The sequence below is a fragment of the Micrasema longulum genome, unplaced genomic scaffold (genome assembly GCF_059751315.1).
Source record: "Micrasema longulum isolate JH-2025_06_02 unplaced genomic scaffold, ASM5975131v1 h1tg000276l, whole genome shotgun sequence".
Lineage (NCBI taxonomy): Eukaryota > Metazoa > Arthropoda > Insecta > Trichoptera > Brachycentridae > Micrasema > Micrasema longulum.
In genome coordinates this window covers 153,771-173,379 of record NW_028277480.1, presented here as the reverse complement: position 1 = coordinate 173,379, position 19,609 = coordinate 153,771, and the positions used below count along the sequence as shown (strand labels likewise).

General features: G+C 30.8%; 4 protein-coding genes across 7 annotated transcripts in view; 2 read left to right on the top strand and 2 right to left on the bottom strand.

Annotated features, from left to right (window-relative positions):
• Nucleotides 1-323, bottom strand: part of qless (decaprenyl diphosphate synthase subunit 1 qless) — a 242,245-nt gene extending 241,922 nt beyond the window's left edge. The window contains exon 1 of the mRNA XM_088224274.1: nt 77-323. Coding sequence (XP_088080400.1) covers nt 77-271 — 195 coding nt within the window. The 5' untranslated portion in view covers nt 272-323. The remainder of the gene's footprint in view (nt 1-76) is intronic.
• A 1,273-nt stretch (nt 324-1,596) lies between these two features.
• Nucleotides 1,597-4,479, top strand: mRpL32 (mitochondrial ribosomal protein L32). Its single transcript, XM_088224277.1, has 4 exons — nt 1,597-1,779; nt 1,891-2,130; nt 3,520-3,644; nt 4,280-4,479. Exons 1-4 carry the CDS (start codon nt 1,683-1,685, stop codon nt 4,415-4,417), a joined length of 600 nt encoding a protein of 199 aa, XP_088080403.1. The 5' UTR covers nt 1,597-1,682; the 3' UTR covers nt 4,418-4,479.
• A 1,709-nt stretch (nt 4,480-6,188) lies between these two features.
• On the bottom strand, nt 6,189-10,695 carry spn-F (C2H2-type zinc binding domain-containing protein spindle-F). Its single transcript, XM_088224275.1, has 2 exons — nt 9,536-10,695; nt 6,189-7,618 (listed from the first exon to the last, which is right to left on the bottom strand). The coding sequence occupies exons 1-2, from the start codon at nt 10,326-10,328 to the stop codon at nt 7,254-7,256; spliced, it is 1,158 nt and encodes a 385-aa protein (XP_088080401.1). The 5' UTR covers nt 10,329-10,695; the 3' UTR covers nt 6,189-7,253.
• A 4,087-nt stretch (nt 10,696-14,782) lies between these two features.
• drpr (multiple EGF like domains draper) overlaps nt 14,783-19,609 on the top strand; it is a 94,342-nt gene continuing 89,515 nt past the window's right edge. For 2 of the 4 annotated variants that reach the window (XM_088224272.1, XM_088224270.1), the window contains exon 1: nt 19,070-19,444. The gene's annotated coding sequence lies outside the window, so the exon portion shown is untranslated. Of the gene's footprint in view, nt 14,966-19,069; nt 19,445-19,609 lie in introns of those variants that run through there. The other 2 variants (XM_088224271.1, XM_088224273.1) reach the window with 2 other exon arrangements.

The following is a 19,609-nucleotide window of genomic DNA, read 5'->3' as shown; positions in this document are numbered from 1 at the left end:
GAAAAACTAAAAAATGACACATCGAACGTTTTCAAAACACTAAAAACCGGGAAAATTGTAAAAGTGGAAATCTAACCTGACAGCTTTGAACCAGGCTCCTCGACAATTGAAATCCGGGAGGTTTGATTTTCACAAGTGTGACAGCTTTTCTCCTAAGTGGTATTGCTTGAGTAAACTGACACAAAATTTTCTCTTGAACACGGGCACAAAGCCTACTAGACCCTAAACACGCCATAGTCAAAACTGTTATGAACTGATCACAAACTATCATCGCGCGGTCCACATTCACATCCCCACTCACAGCTGATCGCGGAGCGCCATGTTCAACGACCATGTAAAAAAAATATATACGTCAGATATCAAACATTGCTAGTTGAAAAATATTATTTTAAAATTAATCGGGGCTAAAAGGTTTTGGTATTTTTTTGTAGAAAAATATTTTACTATTTTTTATGGCATTTTCGTAAATTTATGTATTTTTAAATATCCGTGCAAATTTAAAAATATGAAAAGACGTACTTATACAAAAATGCGCAATGCCAAAGCAAAAAATAACTATATTACCTTCATTATTATATAACAAAAAAAAATATTTACGAAAGTATTTTTCATATACGTAATAATTATTTCTTATTAAAAAGGTTACTGTTCAGTGAATATAACGATAAACAGTTGGTAAAATTCATTTTATCGTCTCTTTTTCATAAATTTATTTAAAAAATGTTTTTTAAATCAAATTTTATATAGTCAGGTGTAACGTTTTTTTTTAGCGTATCAAAATATCATTTTAAAAGAGGGAAACTTCATGTTTTGTTTTTTGCTCCACGTACCAAAAATATAATAGTTTCCAATACTACGAATAATATCTACACATACGTATGTAGTGGCATTATTTTGCAGTATTATCGTAAGTAATAAATATTTCAAAAATATATACAATCTTTATTTCAGTTACTTTGGAACACAATATGTTTGCGAGTACGAAAACATTTCGATATTTTATTTAGAATCAAATTTTAAAATATAAAACAAAAACGCATTTTTTAATGAAGCCTTTAGTATGTTTTTATGCTTTCTTTGTGGTGATTTTGAATGCTCGTATTGCAGTCGTTTGATTGTGGAAAATAACAAATAAATCATCATTAAAACAAATAATTTAAGGAAAGTGATGAAACCGACTTCATGAAGAACACGTCATGTTATTATGATAACAAGAAACGATATTTTTTTTAAAAACTTTTGTGTGTACTCACAATATTTTAAGACAAAAAAAAACTTAAAATTCGCGGTCGTTTGTTTTATGTTGAGTTAAAACTTGAGTCACTTGATACAGACAAACTGAAAATCACCATGACGTAGGTGGTTTTAAATAAATTATAAAAATATCCGTAAATTACAATAATTTTCAATTTGTAAAAAAAAAATATATGAAAAGAAAAACAATAAAAATTATGTCAATATTTTTGAAAAAGGGAATAATGATGCTTAATTACTAGTTTTGATATATCGAATTAGTTTAATAAGTTAATGGTTAATTATTGTATTATGCAAACATTTAAATGCCCACAGACAACTTTTTTGTTTCGTACCACTTGCCACACTACTCAATAATTTTCACTTGTCAAATTCAGTCAGATGCTTATCATTTTCAACAAGGTATTGTTTGTAAAATTAATTTAACGATGGCAGTTTCTTTAATAAACAGACTCTCGGTGGCTTTTCAAAACGTAGAGAGAGCAGTTTTTTTCACATTATTTGGACGTCCGTTTCCACCACCAGGTACTTTATTCTCATAAATTGTCGGTTATCCATAACCTAAAAATCTTCACAAATGCATTTGATCGACGATTTAATAATTTTTACTAGAGTTGTGTATTTTATATTTTACAGAAGTAGCCTTTATTTCTAATTCACATAATCAGATACAAAAGGAATGTAAACCATTTGCATTGAGCGACATTATTGGTGATGGATATCTTTACGCTGTACCCAAATTCCGAAGAACGGTCGAAAAAAAATGGAAGAGAAAGTTTGGGCATCCAGATTATAATTGGAAACTCTTAGTTCCAAAGAAAAACCTAAGGGTTTGCAATACTTGTGGTAATCACCATGAAGTCGGAATATTATGCGGTAAGTCTTTTAAAGCTTTTAAATGTTGAAAAGTCGTCTGTCTAAATAGCATAAATCGTAATTGGTTTTTTCGTTTTTACTCATTTAATTTTGTTGATTTGCATACGGATTGGATTGATGAATGTCTATTGACACGGTCTATATGATGGGTTGGTTTCCTATAAAAATTGGAGCGTCGATATTCAATAATATAGTTTATATGCATAGGATATTAACAATGTGATAATTATTCCATTTGTGAATAATTTTAGCTTTCGAAAATTATGTGTAATCGAATCATGCAAGTTTTTCTCGATATTGTTTTTTTTATCTTGACATCTCAATAATAATTATTGTTTTCTTTTTAACCAGTTTGACTTTTTAATTATTACTATTAATATCTTTACTTTTTTTATCAAACAGTTGATTTTCACTTCTGACTTTATGTTTGATTATTGAAAATCTGTTGGATTTAATAAAATACACAATACACTTGCATGGATACATTCATGACGACAAAAGACAAAATCTTTTTTAGAATCTAGTTATTTATTAATTTTTGAAAAAGCATAGCCACAATGTTAGTACTGCACCTTTTTTTTCAGTTATTTGTTCCCGCTGCCTTTGCCCCTTGTTTTGTGTGACAAAATAATTATTTTTTTCCAGCAGCTTAATACTATTGATTTATAATACTTACTAGCGTATAATACATTGACTATATACTTTCGATATTTAAAGGAAAACAAAACTTGTATTATACTAGAAATGGATATATCAATCTCGCACTTAAAAATAGCATGAACAGCACTAACGATAAGGACTCGTAGGATGAGCAGGAAGTTTTTAACCCTGCTAGCACCTCTTTCCGCCCACGTCATGAATGTGGACTCCGTCTATAGTTTCTGTGAAAGTCTGGAGTTTTGCATAGTTGATTTCACATATAAATATAAAAAGAACCTTATCAAAATTAGAATAGCCTATTACATATTTTCAAAGATTGTTTAAATTTTGTCTTTGCATTATTATGTGCTTGTTTCATTATTGATTCATGTTTTCTTACATTATTCAAGTTAAATATTACTGACCGTAAATTAGTGAATAAAATAAAATCAAACTTGTTGAATTATTACCAATTTACACTAAGAACGTATTTAAGTAACTGGTTGTATGTAGCTTAATCTCAAAACAAAAAAGTTGTTAAAAGCAGAGTTATTTTCATTTTGTTCGTTAAAAACTGTTGAATTATAAATGAAAGTAGTCTTTTTTACAGAAGTATCAAAGGGTTTTCGATCATTCCGTCTACCTCTCATTCATTACAAACATTAAAACGTTGCTTATTACATCTTGTTAAAAACACACTTCTATTTAAGATAAAAATTATGTATTTTTATTATTGTTATTTTGTTTCAGCACATTGTTATAATAAAATCAGTTTGGAAACAAAAGAAATGCAAAAAGCTATTTCAGATAAATTAGGCCTCAATCCAATCGAAGAAGAAGTTGTTGTTCTTTACGAAGGAGAAAAGTTAGATAAGGTACTTTTTGTTTAGAGTATTGAGTTATCTTTTATTATAATTTATTTACAGATAATAGGGAAATATCACATACTACGAATACCAATAAAAATATATGAAATGGATTTAGAATAAGTAATTGTATTTTCAAAATCAATATGGATATTGTGGAGAAATGTTTTCATACATAAATGTAAAAAAGAAATTTAATAAAAATATGTTGCATAAAAATGCGACGTGTCTGGCCTCGGTTGTTGTGATGTCAAGATTCATGGTATTGTTCTAAACGAAGTTCAATCGCCAGGAACAAATAAACATTAATGGTGACGTATTAGGGGCGTGGCCAATGGAATGACCGTTTTTGCGGGAATTCAAAATCAAAAATATTTTTTATGCTACTAATAATTACCAATAAAAAATTGTTTACTGGACAGTATTTCATAGACCTTAATTACTTTAAAAATGTTTAAAAAAAACCTAGTATTTCTTCCTTAAACCAGCCAATAACAGGTCATAAGCCCTGTTAACGCCTAGACTACCATATTCCCTCTCCCTCTCTGTTGCAACAAATTTAGATCGTAATAATGTATGTATATCCGTTTTATCGAAGATGTTATCTAGTGTAACCTTAATAACTTATATATTATGATTTACAGCCTGAAGAGTTTTGGAACGGAAAACGCATTGTGGAAATGTCAAAGCCTCGCCCTCCATGGTTTAGTAAAAATCTTCTTCAACGATCAACTCAAGAACCTGCTACGTCCACTGATGTCAAACCAACAGAGTTAGCTTAGAAATCATATTATTTGTACCATAGTTGACATGTAACGTTATTGAATTAAAAAAGTAACAAATTTTTGCATAATTTATTTATTATAAAATAGTGATTCATAATATAAAATATATATTCATAACTTATTTTTAATATATTTATATACATTTATAAAATACAATATATACATAATGGTTTAAGGATTTTAACTTTCTACTGCGAATATGTGGTGAACTAAGAGGGTATTTCACCATCTTGTAAAAACCTGACTAGCTCATATGTGCTGCTATATCGCATTTAAGTTTAAAAATTGATATCACAATCTCTGATTATTGCAAAAAAGTAAGTAAGTAAGTTGTAAATCTCGCCGCTATAGTTAACTAGAGGTATTTCCTGTTCAAATCACATTTTAAAATGCCAGCTGTGCTGAAAATTTTTACAGCCGTAAAAAACCGTTATGCGAGAATCCAAGATTTTATGTTAAATTAGGTTGGTATCCTATCAACAAAAGATAATCAAACTTGATTAGAGATTGTATAAGAAAATGTTATCCCCACACGATTTCGTAACCTAGCCGAGTTGTATTCATGTTTTGACAGTTAACAAGTCAGAAATCAACTTATAACATTCATTCCTGGTAAAATTTTCAATTTTCTTAAGAGTACTGACATATTTAACTAAAATAAACTACACTTAAGAAAAAGTATTCTTATTTTATTTTTTGATATTAAGAAATTGAAAAAGCTAGAGAAAATAGTAAAACAGAAAAATAACTATTTAAACTAAAATAAGCTACAAAAGAAATACTACATTAACCTAAACGCCATAAAAAGTAACCTAAATAATCGATTTTAATTTTCTAATTCTTTCTAAATTCGAAAACTGATTAAATTGAATGTATTCAGACATAATGTAGAACTAATAACTGAGGAATGACGGAGTTGTTAGGTGTGCTTGGGAATGCGGATTTTAAAATGTGAATTTTTTGAAATTTTGAATGTGCAATTTTTGACAGGACTTTCCGCCCATGTGTTGCCAGACATGTGTTGCCAGAATGTCTTGATTAACAAGTTGAAGATTGATTTAGCATTATTTCAATGGTGAAATAGGTTGGTTGCAGTTGCTAATGAGGAAGTTCAATGTTTTTTTTTATTTGTTAGTAGACTATTAAACTAAGCTAGTTTTTTTTTATATACATCGTATTATCAGCGCTATGATTTTTAAAGTTTTATATTTCTGAAATAACTCCGCATGTGACGTCAGAGGTTCTTTTCTGACAGTTCTGCCGATTGGTTAGTTAACGGTAAGCAAACGGTTGGTTCATATGAACCAGTGACATTTTTATCAAAATAAATAAATTTTTTTTGTACATTTTCAAGAAACTTTGCAGTACAATTAAATGCTCTAAATTTTACCGCGCGCAAGAAAAAATTTTTGTATCCAATTTCTTGTAGAGCTGAAGTTCCTCATTGTAACTTACATTTTGTCAATCAAGATTCACAAGGAGATGGTGAAATACCCCCTTAGTCTAACAGACAGCAAAACAAAAAAAAATACAAACATAATTTTCGAAAAATATTATAGAATTAATGATATAATTTATATATAAATATAAATTACCGATTAAAAATACTTAGTACACAGAGGGTGAAAGCGCTAATTGGTCAAATAAATAATTGGAAGGGTACCAAGTATTTTTAATTGGTAACTTGAATTTAAATATAATTTATCATATCATTTAAATGAAATTCCAACAAGAATTGTCAGTAAATAACTTAAATTAAGTATTATTGTTTTTTTATAATTGTTTTTTTTTTATTGGTGTAAAAAATATCTCAACTTAGTTATCAAATAATATTACTACCTTACGAACCTCTAAATAATAATAATAACCATGGTTTATTAACAAATAATTACAATTGCTTTATTTACTACATATAGATTTCTCTGGATTATGTCTAGTATTTAATATATGCTTAGTTACAAAATATACATACTTAAAATATTAGAGCTCATAAAACAACTAAGTGTTGACAACAGAGGATCTAAGTAAGTAATACTTTAAATGTTCCAGACAGTATTTGGAAGCGACCTGAAAGTTTCTTTCCTAATGAATTTTAGTGATGTAAATTTCAACCAATCAATAAAATTGCAAAATACGGTACACAAATACTTTCAACAGCATAGGAATAGTGATGAATAAAGATTCCTACTATGAGCTAGTGAAAGATAAATGACGATGGATAAGGGATTTCCAATTTAAAAAAAATAATGTTCAACACATTTGTAAAAAATTGTTTTGTGCTTAAGAAAATCTGCGAGTAACTTTGTAGACCATAACACTTTTAAACATGCAGATTCTAAATACTAATTCCAAACACGCTGCACACTATTTAGAAAGGAACAGTAAACCATCATGCAACTACAATTTTTGTTTTGACGCATGGAACGTAAAAAGGTAACACAAAAATGCAAGATAAATTATAATTAAAAATTTAATTAAACCTCAGAGTAATAATTCTCTAGAGAAGCCCTTAAGCTCTATTGCGTAGAACAAAAGTGTTAGAAATTTTTGGTTTGGTTTTAGTTAGTACAGCCCGTTGTGTTGCTGAAATCTGTAGCTAAGTGCGTGGTCAATAATCATAGAAGGGGTTTTCTCCGAAAGGGCGACTCTTTAAGTTCATTACTCTAAGACTAAAACATTACTAATTAATATCCATCCTTTTCCATTTTCAAGGCTAAAATATTAACATTTTAAAGTTAATACCACCTGGAATATGGTTTCCCATAGCAGATTTAAATTCAAGTTAGGACCTACGGAATAAGCTGGAATTTCATAGCTTTCAGCGATAGAATGATTATTCTTCATCTCCAATAAAATGCTCTTCAACATGTCGAGTAAAACTATCAAAATACACGGACGCATTAAACTTTACTCCGCACAATGGGCAAATTTTATCAGTATTTAATTTATCTGGAATGAGAATAGTGTTGTCAATATTCTTGTTGTTATTTATACTGCTTTGAGTTATTTGACTCATATTGTGAAATGAGGATGTGTCTTCTATATTGTCGTGATAAGAGGTTGAATTAGCCGGTGTTGCCCATCTGGTAGAACTATCCAACATTTCAGTCTCCGAAGTATCCATACATTCAGATTTGTTTATGAGTTTATAAATCTCCGCTGTGCTTTTATTTCCATCCAATCCTGTAGGACTTTCATCTGAAAAACATAAGAATATTTTGTTTGTTTTAAATCGTAATTTTAATTTATGAGTATGAATATTTTTTTTATTATTTAATCATCTCATGTGTTCTTTAATGCGAAAATTAAAGTTATTTAATATTGATTTGTTTTTTCAAATTCAAATCACGGTTTTAATGAGGATACAGGAGTTAGAATTTTACATTCAAATAATAAAAAAAGTACTGAAATTAAACAACAGGGAGGAGTTTCACATTAAAAAAACCTTAAAAAAATAATATTTCCCTAATAAATAATCAAATTTATTTTCAATATAGCTTACTTTTTGATTTCAAAATTAACCAATTGAGTAACGTTAGACTTCTTAGCCCCCCCCCCCCCCCCTTTCTAACCCCCGACCCCGTACATTCTGCGACATATCGCTAAATATTAACCTAATTTTAGTGCATGTTCGGACATGGTGGTGTTTGCATCCCCTTTTACTCTGCATGTAATTTATGTATTTTTTCATAAATACATGTATACTACGGTTATGGTATCGGTGAAAGTGTATTTTAGTATTTGCACGTTGGTATATAGTGAGTGTCCTGACAAAGAGACAGGTACATCTCAAAACTGGAAGATTAAAAAGTCGGTAAGTGGTTAAATACTAATATTTAATTAAAAAATTTGACATTAATTAAAAAAATTTACCACTAAGTTGCCAAAACTGGTCGGTTGTGACAATAAAAAAAAGGTGGTTCATAAAACAAAGTAATTTTATTTATACCTCTAAAATATAACCATAAATCACAAAGTTAGTGCTACAAACTTTAAAAAAAAAAACAAAGTTATGCTTTGAACATAAATTATGATACAAAATATTTCCCCATTTATGATATTTTATCTATGTCTGAAGAATAAAAAATACAGTTCAGTGTGTAAAATAGAATCAGAATTCTGAATGAGTGTTTTTGTCTCGACTATTTTTAGGTAAACATCCTGAAAACAGAAATTGAGTGGATACAGGTCGTTGTGTATGATTTACGTGTTCGTCTACCATGCTCGATGTCCAAATTCGATTCCTGGCAGGGTGTATATGAAATATAGATTGAAAAGGTGGTTAAATACTACAATATTTTGTAGTCCATGGACTGGCAGCTGAAGTGTAAGACTGATGACATTACCTTCATGTAACAAATGATTGGTAAATGCTGCATTTGGTGAACCAATGCAGTTTCTTATGAACCATCAGATGCAAAAAAGGAAATTCTTAAAAGCGTTCCAAAATCATTTGATGGTTGGCACTTATGCAGTTAAAAAAGACATTTTGTAAAAAACACATTTTTCTTCTTTTTCTTTTCCACACCCGCTCCTAAGTGAAGCATGTGGACATCACCAGTTGCCTCCAGGAGACCGTATCGTCAGCCAGCACTTTCGCCTCCTCCCACATCAATCCAGTGCCCCTTAGTTCCGCCGAATAAAGTTGAAAGAGCGTTATTGACGGTCTTTCAGGACAGCGAGAGCCCCAGGTTTAAAAAAGAGGCAACTTGGGTGTGGGTTCTCCTGAGGCATGCGCAGCACGTATCTGAGCCAGGTCACCACCGCATCCTCACAATGCTCGTTATAGGAGGCTGCTGCGTCTGTTCTCGGACTTCAATGTTAGTTAGAAAATCGAACCACCTTATACCTAATATTCTCTTCAAGCACTTACTCTCAATACTCTGAAGTTTGGTGTTCTGCGCTTTGGTAAGGTGCCAAGATTCACACCCATATGGGAGTACTGGCATTATACAAGAGTATAATGTAATGTAAATACAAAAACACATTAAAGCAAGATAAAAGTTCATACACATATTGTAGAGTGCAGAGTGCAGAGTAAATCCTGTTTTGATTTAAGATTTTATTCCAGTCCATGTGTTGGATAAATAATAAGTGAGACTAAATGGAACTCACCTGTTTTTATTGTCTCAAGGTGGGCTATGATATTTTTCAATTCAATTTGTTGCTGGGATACTTCTTTCTTTAATTCCATCAATTTATCTGTGTGATGTTTGATATCGGCAAGGGAATCACATGTTAGGTCATCTAAGTATGCAAATCCGATAGATTTAAAGTTTAAGTCTGGGTCCATCTGGAATTCCACCATCTGTTCGTACTGCTGCACAAGTTCATTCTTCTCTGCCAAAAAACTGCTAAATACTTTCAAAGATATTTCCTCGAGACTAGCTTCCAAATTGTCATCACTCTCTTCAATGCGAGGTTTAAGTTTGGGATTGGGAGATGTAGTAAATGTTTGGGATCGAATTAGATGAGGCACCGTGAAATTGGTGTCTTTGGAGGGACCGACGCTGGTATTTTCATTCGCTGAAATCTGAATTAATCTGAATCTTTTATTACAGTTTTCTGCGTCTTGTGTCTCCTGATTTTTACTTAATTTTCCAATGTTCACCAGTCTTGTCCAAAGTTTCTTATTTTCACATGCAACCATAAATACATGATGTGCCAGTTGTGTTTTCTCATTATTGAGAAGAGCGATCTTTTCAATCAAGTCACCGATGTCTTGAGGCTGTGACGAAGATGTTGATTTAGCAGATTCAATAGTCAATCGCATATTTTCTTTTTCAACTGACTTCAGCCTCTGCTGTAATAAGCAACATCTATCTCGTAATGTCCGTACCACTACACTCAATACTTTTTTACTTTCCAAGTCAGAATCTATCACATTTTCGTCGATATCTAAATCCATTTTAATGCTCAGAGATCAATTTTAACCCTCAATCAATTTATTTAAAAATGGATGCAAGAGATAAGAGTTTTACATATTAGAATCTGGTATATCTGTAGTCTGTGTATCTGGTATACATATTTCGAAGCTATGTAACTTCTTAAAAGCACTATAAAACCAGTGCTAACATCAAATTTGCAGTAACGAAGTAAATCAAGAAGAAAAGCAATGTACTAATTACTATAACATTATTACAACTTAGAACTCAAATCTCGTATATTTGCTATCAAACTGTCATAGCACAGACCAGATACTATACACATGCACAGATATATTTCTACATTGTCTCTGGCACAGATGTATCTGTAGTCTGTGGCACAGATAGCACAGATTATAGCGAAACTGTCAACTTTACTGTACCTTGAAAAATGACCAGATAGTAAAACTTTTATTTGCAGGTTGAAAAATATTTTAAAGTACCTACCCGCCATAAAAATTATGGTTATTATTCAATATCCGAAAAAACTATTTCATCATTTTTTTCTGTACATTTTAAGAGATTTAGTTTTTTATTTTATTATCTCGTTGACTTTGATTTCACCTTTCATGTTTTTTATTATTTATTTATTCATTTAAATAAATGGATAATTTATTTGAATATTTATTTATTTATTTGTTAATTAAATCATACAGTCTTTATATAAAACAAGGTACAAAAGAACAATTTTAAAAAAGTAAGACCAATTACAGATTTCACACCAATGAATGCAGGAGGATAGGGGAAAAATAATTTAATTCTTAAAAAGTAAAAATAAAAATATTACACAAAAAGTTCATAAAAAGGAATAGACATTGTAAAGCTACTCTACTTTCCTCCCTCTCTCTCTGCTTCCATGAACATTTCAATTTAATTGTAAAAAATCACAACTAACAATAAATTATTCGATGCAGGTAGTAGATGTAGGTAAGTATAAATTAAGAGTTGAAATCAAATGTTTAAAATTAAAAGTAAAAGTCAAAGTTAAAATGAAAAGTTTAAATTAAAATTAAGTTTAAAGTTTAAATTAAAAGCTAAAATTAAGAATTAAAATTAAAAAGTTAAAATTGAAAGACAAAATTAAAAATCAAATAAAAAGTTAAAAGTCAAGCAGGAGATAAATTTAAAATGTCTTTAACTGATCTGAGAAAAATATGGTATTCACAATGTAGTATGTCGATGTCAATAAAACTGTCATTATCGGTAATCTGTATTCTTCGTAGAGTGCTATTTTTTAAATAATTAGTCATTGAGTTAGGAATGTCGAAGAGTACAGATTGACGAGTTCTACGGATAGGGACTCGATATGAAATGCCTCTAACAATTTCTGGGCTATCAATTACGTTATTAACAATTTTGTATAGAAAGCTCATATCCAACATGGTACGCCGAGTTGCGAGATTTTGAACCTTGTGAAAATTAGCTGACTCAGTCCTACTTGAGAATGAAACATTATTTCTGAAATCTAATTGTCCAAGAAAATAATTTTGAATATGTTCAATACGATTTTTGTACGTATTATATTGGGGATTCCAAATCGGCGAACCAAATTCGAGGACACTACGTACATATGAAAAAAAAGTTTTCTTAATGCGTCAGTTCTTGAGAAAAGTTTGGTTGATCGTATGACAAACCCTAACATTTTGTAAGCTTTTTCTACAGTATTTTCTATATGTCTGCTAAATGTAAGTTTACTATCAAGTACAACACCAAGGTCACGGACTTCCGTAGAAGAATTTATAGTTAACTCGTTGATTTTATATGAATAATTAATTTTTTTAGAATGAATGCGGTAAAAAGAAATAATCTGACACTTTTTAATGTTAATAGACAATCTGTTTTTAATGCAATATGTGTTTAATCTATTAAGGTCTTCTTGAAGATTTATACTGTCTTGATCATTATTAATAGGTTAGTATACTTTCATATCATCGGCAAAAAGACTGAATTGTGCGAATTTGAAACATTGACTGATATCATAAATATGGCGTGGCCTGAGGTGTGAACCTTGGGGCACTCCTGATATTGCTTTTCTAATAGGTAACTTTTACAGTTATATTATTTTGAATAAATTTGAGCTGTACGCAAAGAGCGAGAACGAAAAATTGAAAACTTAACTTATTCGAATAGGGAGATGAGTACGTTAGTAAGTTATTGGTTCAATTCGAGTGATTCGAGAAAAACAAATTATTCGACAGTAATAATTGACTGTACGTCACTGAACCATAGTATCACAAAACCATATAATATCGATTTCGAATAGTGTTTACTCGTTTACTTTTAACTTTTCTTAGCAAGCCATAGACATAATTTCACAGAGAAGCTTATCAAACATTTAATTCAACCCCTTCTCTGCGACGGATAGTGTTTCATGTAAACATAATATATATTCCAAAAATAGTCGGTTGTCTCCATGTGATCAATAAACACCGCTCTGTTTAAGAACTGAGCATATCCAAACCGACAAGATAGGTAGGGTAAAGCAAATTAAGAGTACGCACGTAACAAACTTTTTATTTTAATATTTTTTTACAGTTAACCTAGTTTGTCTTTGCTACATGGTTTTATGTTTTTTTGTCCAGTTTCTTGTTTTTATGTTTCTTCATATCACTGTTGTAACTGGCTTAGGCCGTATATTTAGTTAACAAATAAAAAAATAATGAAAACACCCTCGAACAATTACAATCTTACAAAAATTCGTAATTTTTGAAAAAGACCAAAAATTTTTGCAGTAAGTGAACAATATATCAAAAGTATCAAATGGTAAGCAGTAAAACATATTAATTTTGCGAGTACTTTTACCTATTTTACTAAAAAAAAGTACGCATAACTATTTCTTCGTACAGGGTGAGAGTGCGCAAATAACGAAATGTCAATTTGTCTAAAACAAATCACAATTAAATGCTCCAAAACCAATCCAAAACAATTTTGTCAGTACACTCATTGTGCTACCACGTTTCACACTTTGAACATTGGATCCAATCTACTTTCGGTAGCTCAATATATAGTTTTTCGCAAAGAGGGCAAAGGAAGACCTGAAGGCTAGTTTGATCATTTGAACTTATTTTTACCATCAGTTTTAGGTTTCTTTGATTTTGCCAGTAATATTTCTGACATTTCCTTTTTCTTCTTTTCTTCTTCATTTTTATTTTCTAATTGTTTGTTGTAAGGAGAACTCTTAAGTACTTTGGCACATTTCCATATTTTGTTTTCTTTGGATTCAAGATTTTGGTAGCTGGAGAATTTCATATGGTAGCAACAACGACAAACTATCATGCCGTTTCCCTTAAGGGTAGGCAGAGAGGATAGAACGCAACATCACTCTATCTTTGCATACAGATCTCGCTTCTTCTACATTCATACATCTTCTCATGCACGGGCGCCGATTATTCCGACTTTTGACATGTCCATCTCCAAGTGTTTGTTGGATTTGGTCATGCCATGTCTTTCTCGGTTTACTTCTATTTCTGCATTTATCAACATTCACATTGTAAATATTCTTAGCCGTTCTTTCGCTGTCCATTCGTTTTACATGTCCAAACCAGCATATGGTAGCGAATAGGCTAAACCAGCTAAAAATAGTGGTGCTATAATAGAAACAACATTTGTGCCTTGATTGTTATTATGAGTAACATTAGTTGATAGCGATAGAGTTGATAGTACATGAATAATTCAAAGTTGTACCCTGAATCAGGCACAAAAATAAAATACCAAATAAGTAAGTAATAGTCGGCCTTAAGATGTCTTGGTTTCGATTCTTGACATGGTTGATGTGAAATATTATTTACAAGGGTGTTTTTATACTGATCACCTTTCCTTCATGTAACAAAAATGATCAAGATGGGTTGCGATTGGTGTACCAATGCAGTGGCCTATGCACCATTAGGTGCGGAAAGGGAATGATGATGATGATGTTAGTAATTCAGCACCAAAACCATATGCAATTTTTTTCATACCAGCATAGAGTACCCATGAATACTCTTTGGGCACCAATTTGACGACACAAATGAAATTATTTATCAAATTTCATTCAGTAACAAAACAAATACCTACATTTGAAAACAGTTAAATAATCACTAAACAAAACCAAATAATAGTAACTCTTGATATCATAGTTCTAGTCTTGTAACATATGATTCGTTTTTATCGATTGTAGTATCAAAACCACAAAAACACATTAAATGTTATTTTATAAGAAATGTTATCGAACACGTAATATGAACGACTAACCGATTGATAGTTAAAGTCATATAAAGCTTATTAAATTCGCAGTTTTGTCAACTTTGAAAATGTGTTTCGAATAAATCGCGATGCGTACTGTTTGATAGTGCGTACTCTTTGCTTGTTTTACACTATTTCACGGCTCATAAAAGTGTCGAGTTAAAACTTTTATCTAAGCATTTTTTCTCCTCTGGTGTATTGTTTTCAGTATATCTATGCCTTTTTCGTTTCTGTGTTTGTGTTTGTCATCAGTGTCAGTCGTGAGTGAGTGTCAGTTTTTTTGTGTTTCATGGGTTTTTATTAAGTTTTACTGCAAAATTTAACAATTAATGTTCGTTATCTCCTTTAGACTAACTTATAATTGAAGAATTACTGAGGTGCTTTACTCAAAGTTACGCTGGTAAGTGTTTTATATCAAAAAATATCTGGGTTAAATGGTCTTCATTGTAACTTTAACAAATTATTTATGTTGACGTTTTCCATCAAATTAAAGAAGATAAAAAGTTCATCGGATTTCTTAATTTTGTCGCTTAGTTGGATACCAAGAAAAAATGTTATATACTGATTAAGTATGTCCTATGTAACTTTTATCAAGTTATTTGTCAATAATCAAAACACTTCTTGCCGACGTTACGGATCGCATTGCAGCGTCCACCGTCTGTGCTGATACAATTTATACTATGTTTTCGTAATTTAGTTTACCAGTAACTGCGGTAGGATGCAATCCATAATTAATATTTAAGATTTTCAAAATGACGACTTTTATAAGGTGCAAATTACGAGTAGAAATAAATCACTCTTTTATCAGTCAAAATAACGGCGTAACAACACAGAAAAACGCTGGAGTTAAAAATCACGAAGTGAACAAGAAAATAACTTATTTATGGTTTTTCAATATTATTAAGTTATAGTCCTTAAAATATAGCTTGATTAGAATTACAGTTGTCGGCAAAAGTTAGGACATAACTTTGTAGTGACGTCTAAGAAGTGATTTATGAGAAATCACACGAAAAATCATTCGTATCTGGCATGTCAATTTATTTTTTTAATACAATGCTTGACATATAAATCAACATAAAAATATAAAATTTGCTTTAAAGCTAAAAAAAAAACTCAAATAAACCTAATTATTAACTACGTTTTTACAAGGTTACATCATTTTGCAAAAACGTTAGAGATGGGACAAATTGATCAATATAAATTGATCGAATAAAAAAATAATTCATTTGATGTTGTTCATGAAAAAAGTATAAATGTCTTATTTTTCAATTGTCTTTATCACACTATAGGCTTGTTTTTTGCGTTTTTATATCAGTTTTCGAAAACAGAGTTTCATGTTTGCCTAAAAATACGGATAAAATCTATTTGATCGGTACATGATCAGTGATCAGTAATTTCCCATCACTAGTGACATTAGTTTGGCAGCTGTCATTTTAATCAAGCTATATTTAAAGACAAGGTTCTTTATTTTATTCACATGTGGTTTTTTATTTTTTTTTTGTTCATGTATTTATTATTTTTTGTTTAGAAAATGTTTTTTTAAAATATGAAATCACATACTTTCTTCCAAAATATTCTTATTCATGAAATAACGTCTTATATTTTTAGGGTTGTCAAAATAATTTTGACTCTGATGCATGGGAGCGAAGTATGGACTTTGAAAAACAGGAATGAAAGTAGGCTGAAAGCTGTCGAAATGCAATCTCTCGGGCGCATGTGTTTTTACATTTTACATTTTTTTTTTGCACCACAACAGGCCAGGAGGCCTAATTACAGCGGTGAATTACATCACAGAGCACCCAGGCTTGAGAAAAATCACATTTTAATTTTTGTGTTTTCATCGGGAATCGAACCCGGAACCTTCCGTGTGTGAGTCAAGCGTCTTGACCACTACACCACGGAGGCCGTGTTGTAAAACTATGTACGATAGATGCACAAATGTCGAGATCCGTATATTATGTAAGGCTGAGATAGGCACTATCGACAAAATCAAGAAAGGAGCTCTGCGTTGGTTATGACATTTAGAGCGAATGGACAGCGAAAAAAAGGCTAAAAATATTTACAATGCGAATGTTGATGGATGCAAAAATAGAGGAATACCGAAAAAGACATGGTCTGACCGAATCCAATAAGTACTTGAAGATGGACATGTTAAAAGTCGGAATAATCAGCGCGCGTGCATGAGAAGATGTATGAATTTAGAGGAAGCGAGATCTGTATGCAAAGATAGAGTGATGTGGCGTTCAATCCTTTCTGCCTGCCCTTTCGGGGAATCGGCGTGATCGTTTTTTAAATTATCTTAAAAAAAGGTCCATTCTAATTGGTGGGTCTTCCTTGCCTTTATTCTCTAATGGACCTTTGCCTTGATGCGATGTGACGCTATGCAGAAAACTGCCGTCGTGTGTCGTGAGAAAATGGTATGATTAAACTGCAACTCTTAAAAACAGGACATATTTTGCATACTGTTAATTTGTGAAAACTACCCATTTTTTAAATTAAGTAGATAATCGGTTATATTTTTTTTACAATTAGTACGTAAATTAAATATTTATTTTTAATTTTAAACTCCCTCAACGGGCTTTTACGTACGCTGGAATCTCGTTTTACAAGGTTTCGAAATAACGCGGTCCAAAAATTAAAGAGATTTTTTTTTGAATAAAAAAATTAACAATGCTTATTTTTTTTATTTTTTTTTATTTGTTAATTTTTCCATACGTATATTAATTTACATAGAAATATAATTACAAAAATACACTTATACATCTTAAAATTAAGCTATAAAATGAATTGGAAAAAATGCCCACAAAGACTACAGCGTCTGAGCGTGGGCCATTCCTTTTTTAATTATTAAAAAGTTTATAGCACATATACATGGTATATGACCATGAAAAGAACGAAAAGAAAAATAAAATAAAAATAAAAGAAAAACCAAATTAACATATGCTCATATTACGAAAATATGATTTATTTGCAGTATGCATTTATCTTTAACGTTATTATTTTTTTAAAGAATGTGCTCTTTCCATGCTAATCTAAGACCTCAAACCTACTTTAAACTGTACCAGTGATTTAATGTTTTGTAGTTCCTTGGTTAAAAGATTGAAGGATATTAGTAATTATTATACTATTGGTTTTTGGGATACCCTCTTTTACCTACTTGGCGTATACTATTGAATGATAGTGATAGTTAATAATCTTTTTTACGATTATTTAAAGTATTATGATGTTATATTGCATATTAGAAAAAAAATATATACAATAAATAGCCAAGAATTAAATTAATTTTTATTCTAGAAAACCTATCCAGCATTGTTAGTTTTCTAGTTTCGTAATGATCGTAGAACAACGACGCATGTGCTTTTATTTAACTTTACACGAGAGCGGTTTAATAATTTTTTTGACACTATGTCACAACTTGATAAGTACAAAAGTATATCACTTGATATTTGGGTTAGTTTTATATATATTTTCAAACCTGGAATATCAAATCTTTTTACCTTTCAAGATCTCATATAAGTAAGTCAGTGTCGCATTTTTCGCACATCCGTCATTGTTCTACGATCACGACGAAATGCTAAAAAAAAGAATAATGGGGCTGAACACAAAATGGCTAAATAACCCAATAAATTATACCTAAGCCTTCCTTTAAATTTTGATAAAATTTAAACATGAATTAAACTGAAAGCTAGTGTCGTGTCTGTAGTAACGAGTTACATATAATATGAGCTTACGAATATATCTGTACCTTAAAGTTAAAAGGCTGGAAGTCATATTTTTTGCAAAATTGAGTTATGAATGTTATTTTGTTCATATATTCAGATTCTATTAATGCTAAAAACATTGGAGTCCTCCGGTATACCACTACTGAAATAGCTTGTTCTAAAACACGTAGTAATGCAGTAATAATATTATGCTTTCAACAAAATTCGACGGTTTGCTGGTATTAAAGCAGTGGATACCGAATAAATTCCACAATTTTTATAACAAACTACCTCTGACGCAGCGAGGGATTGTGCACAAGATTACGTCTTATTGTCATAATCACCCATACTTAACCACTATGTCATTTCTTTTGCCGTTAATTTTATTATTTTACTTTGATTTTTTTCACATACTGTTAACTTTCAATTACTGTTTTATTGCTATTAATATCATGTCATTAAATTTATATTTATCTATTATTTTCATAAATAATTAATGTTTTAATTAATGACACGTAATTTTATGTTTTTGCCTAAATAAAGTTTTATAAATACATAGTTTTTCATTCAATATTCTACATTACTTTTTATACTAAAGTCCGAGGAAGAAAAAAATGGAAGTTTTTACAAACTCAACTTTTTCTGCTTCAACTGGCCTTAAACCACGAAACAGACTTTTGAATATAAATAAGAAAATTATATTCATTCAGTGCGCAGCCCTGTTTGTGACACATTGGACCGAGGCCTTGCGTCATTGTGCAACCTACCTATCTACAAATATGTACCTACATAGTAGTAGTTACACGTATACTGGTATACTGGCAGTAAAGAGTATAGCCGACAGTCGCTGTCCTCCGGTTCTCCATCGTATCTAGGAGAGAGAGGGACGGTAATTTAGTTGATCGCTATACCGGCCGACGGTCGCTTGTCGCGTCAGACCGTCCTACACCCACACGTTCACTCTTGTATCCCAGTGTAGGTCCTCTGTTCCGTATAGAATGTTGTTTACTATCATCTGTACTTTGTTTATTTTTGCATTTGTGTGGGTTGCCAAGACGTAAGACTTGCATTCCTCTAAATAATTGTTTATTTTGTGCTTGATATCTCGTGATTCTTTTGTTTCTTAGATATTTTGTGTAAAGTGCTCCATAAACAGGTTCTCCTTGGACATTTGCAAGGTAAATAAATATTTCAATCATAATGATAACATTTATGCATCTTGTTATTGTGTTCTACCTTTGCAACTACCGAAATCTGTAAACAATATCTTTTTATAGTATTAGATTTCATTTATTTATTTAAAACTTCAAGTACAAAGAATAAGTACTTTGGCAGACTTATAG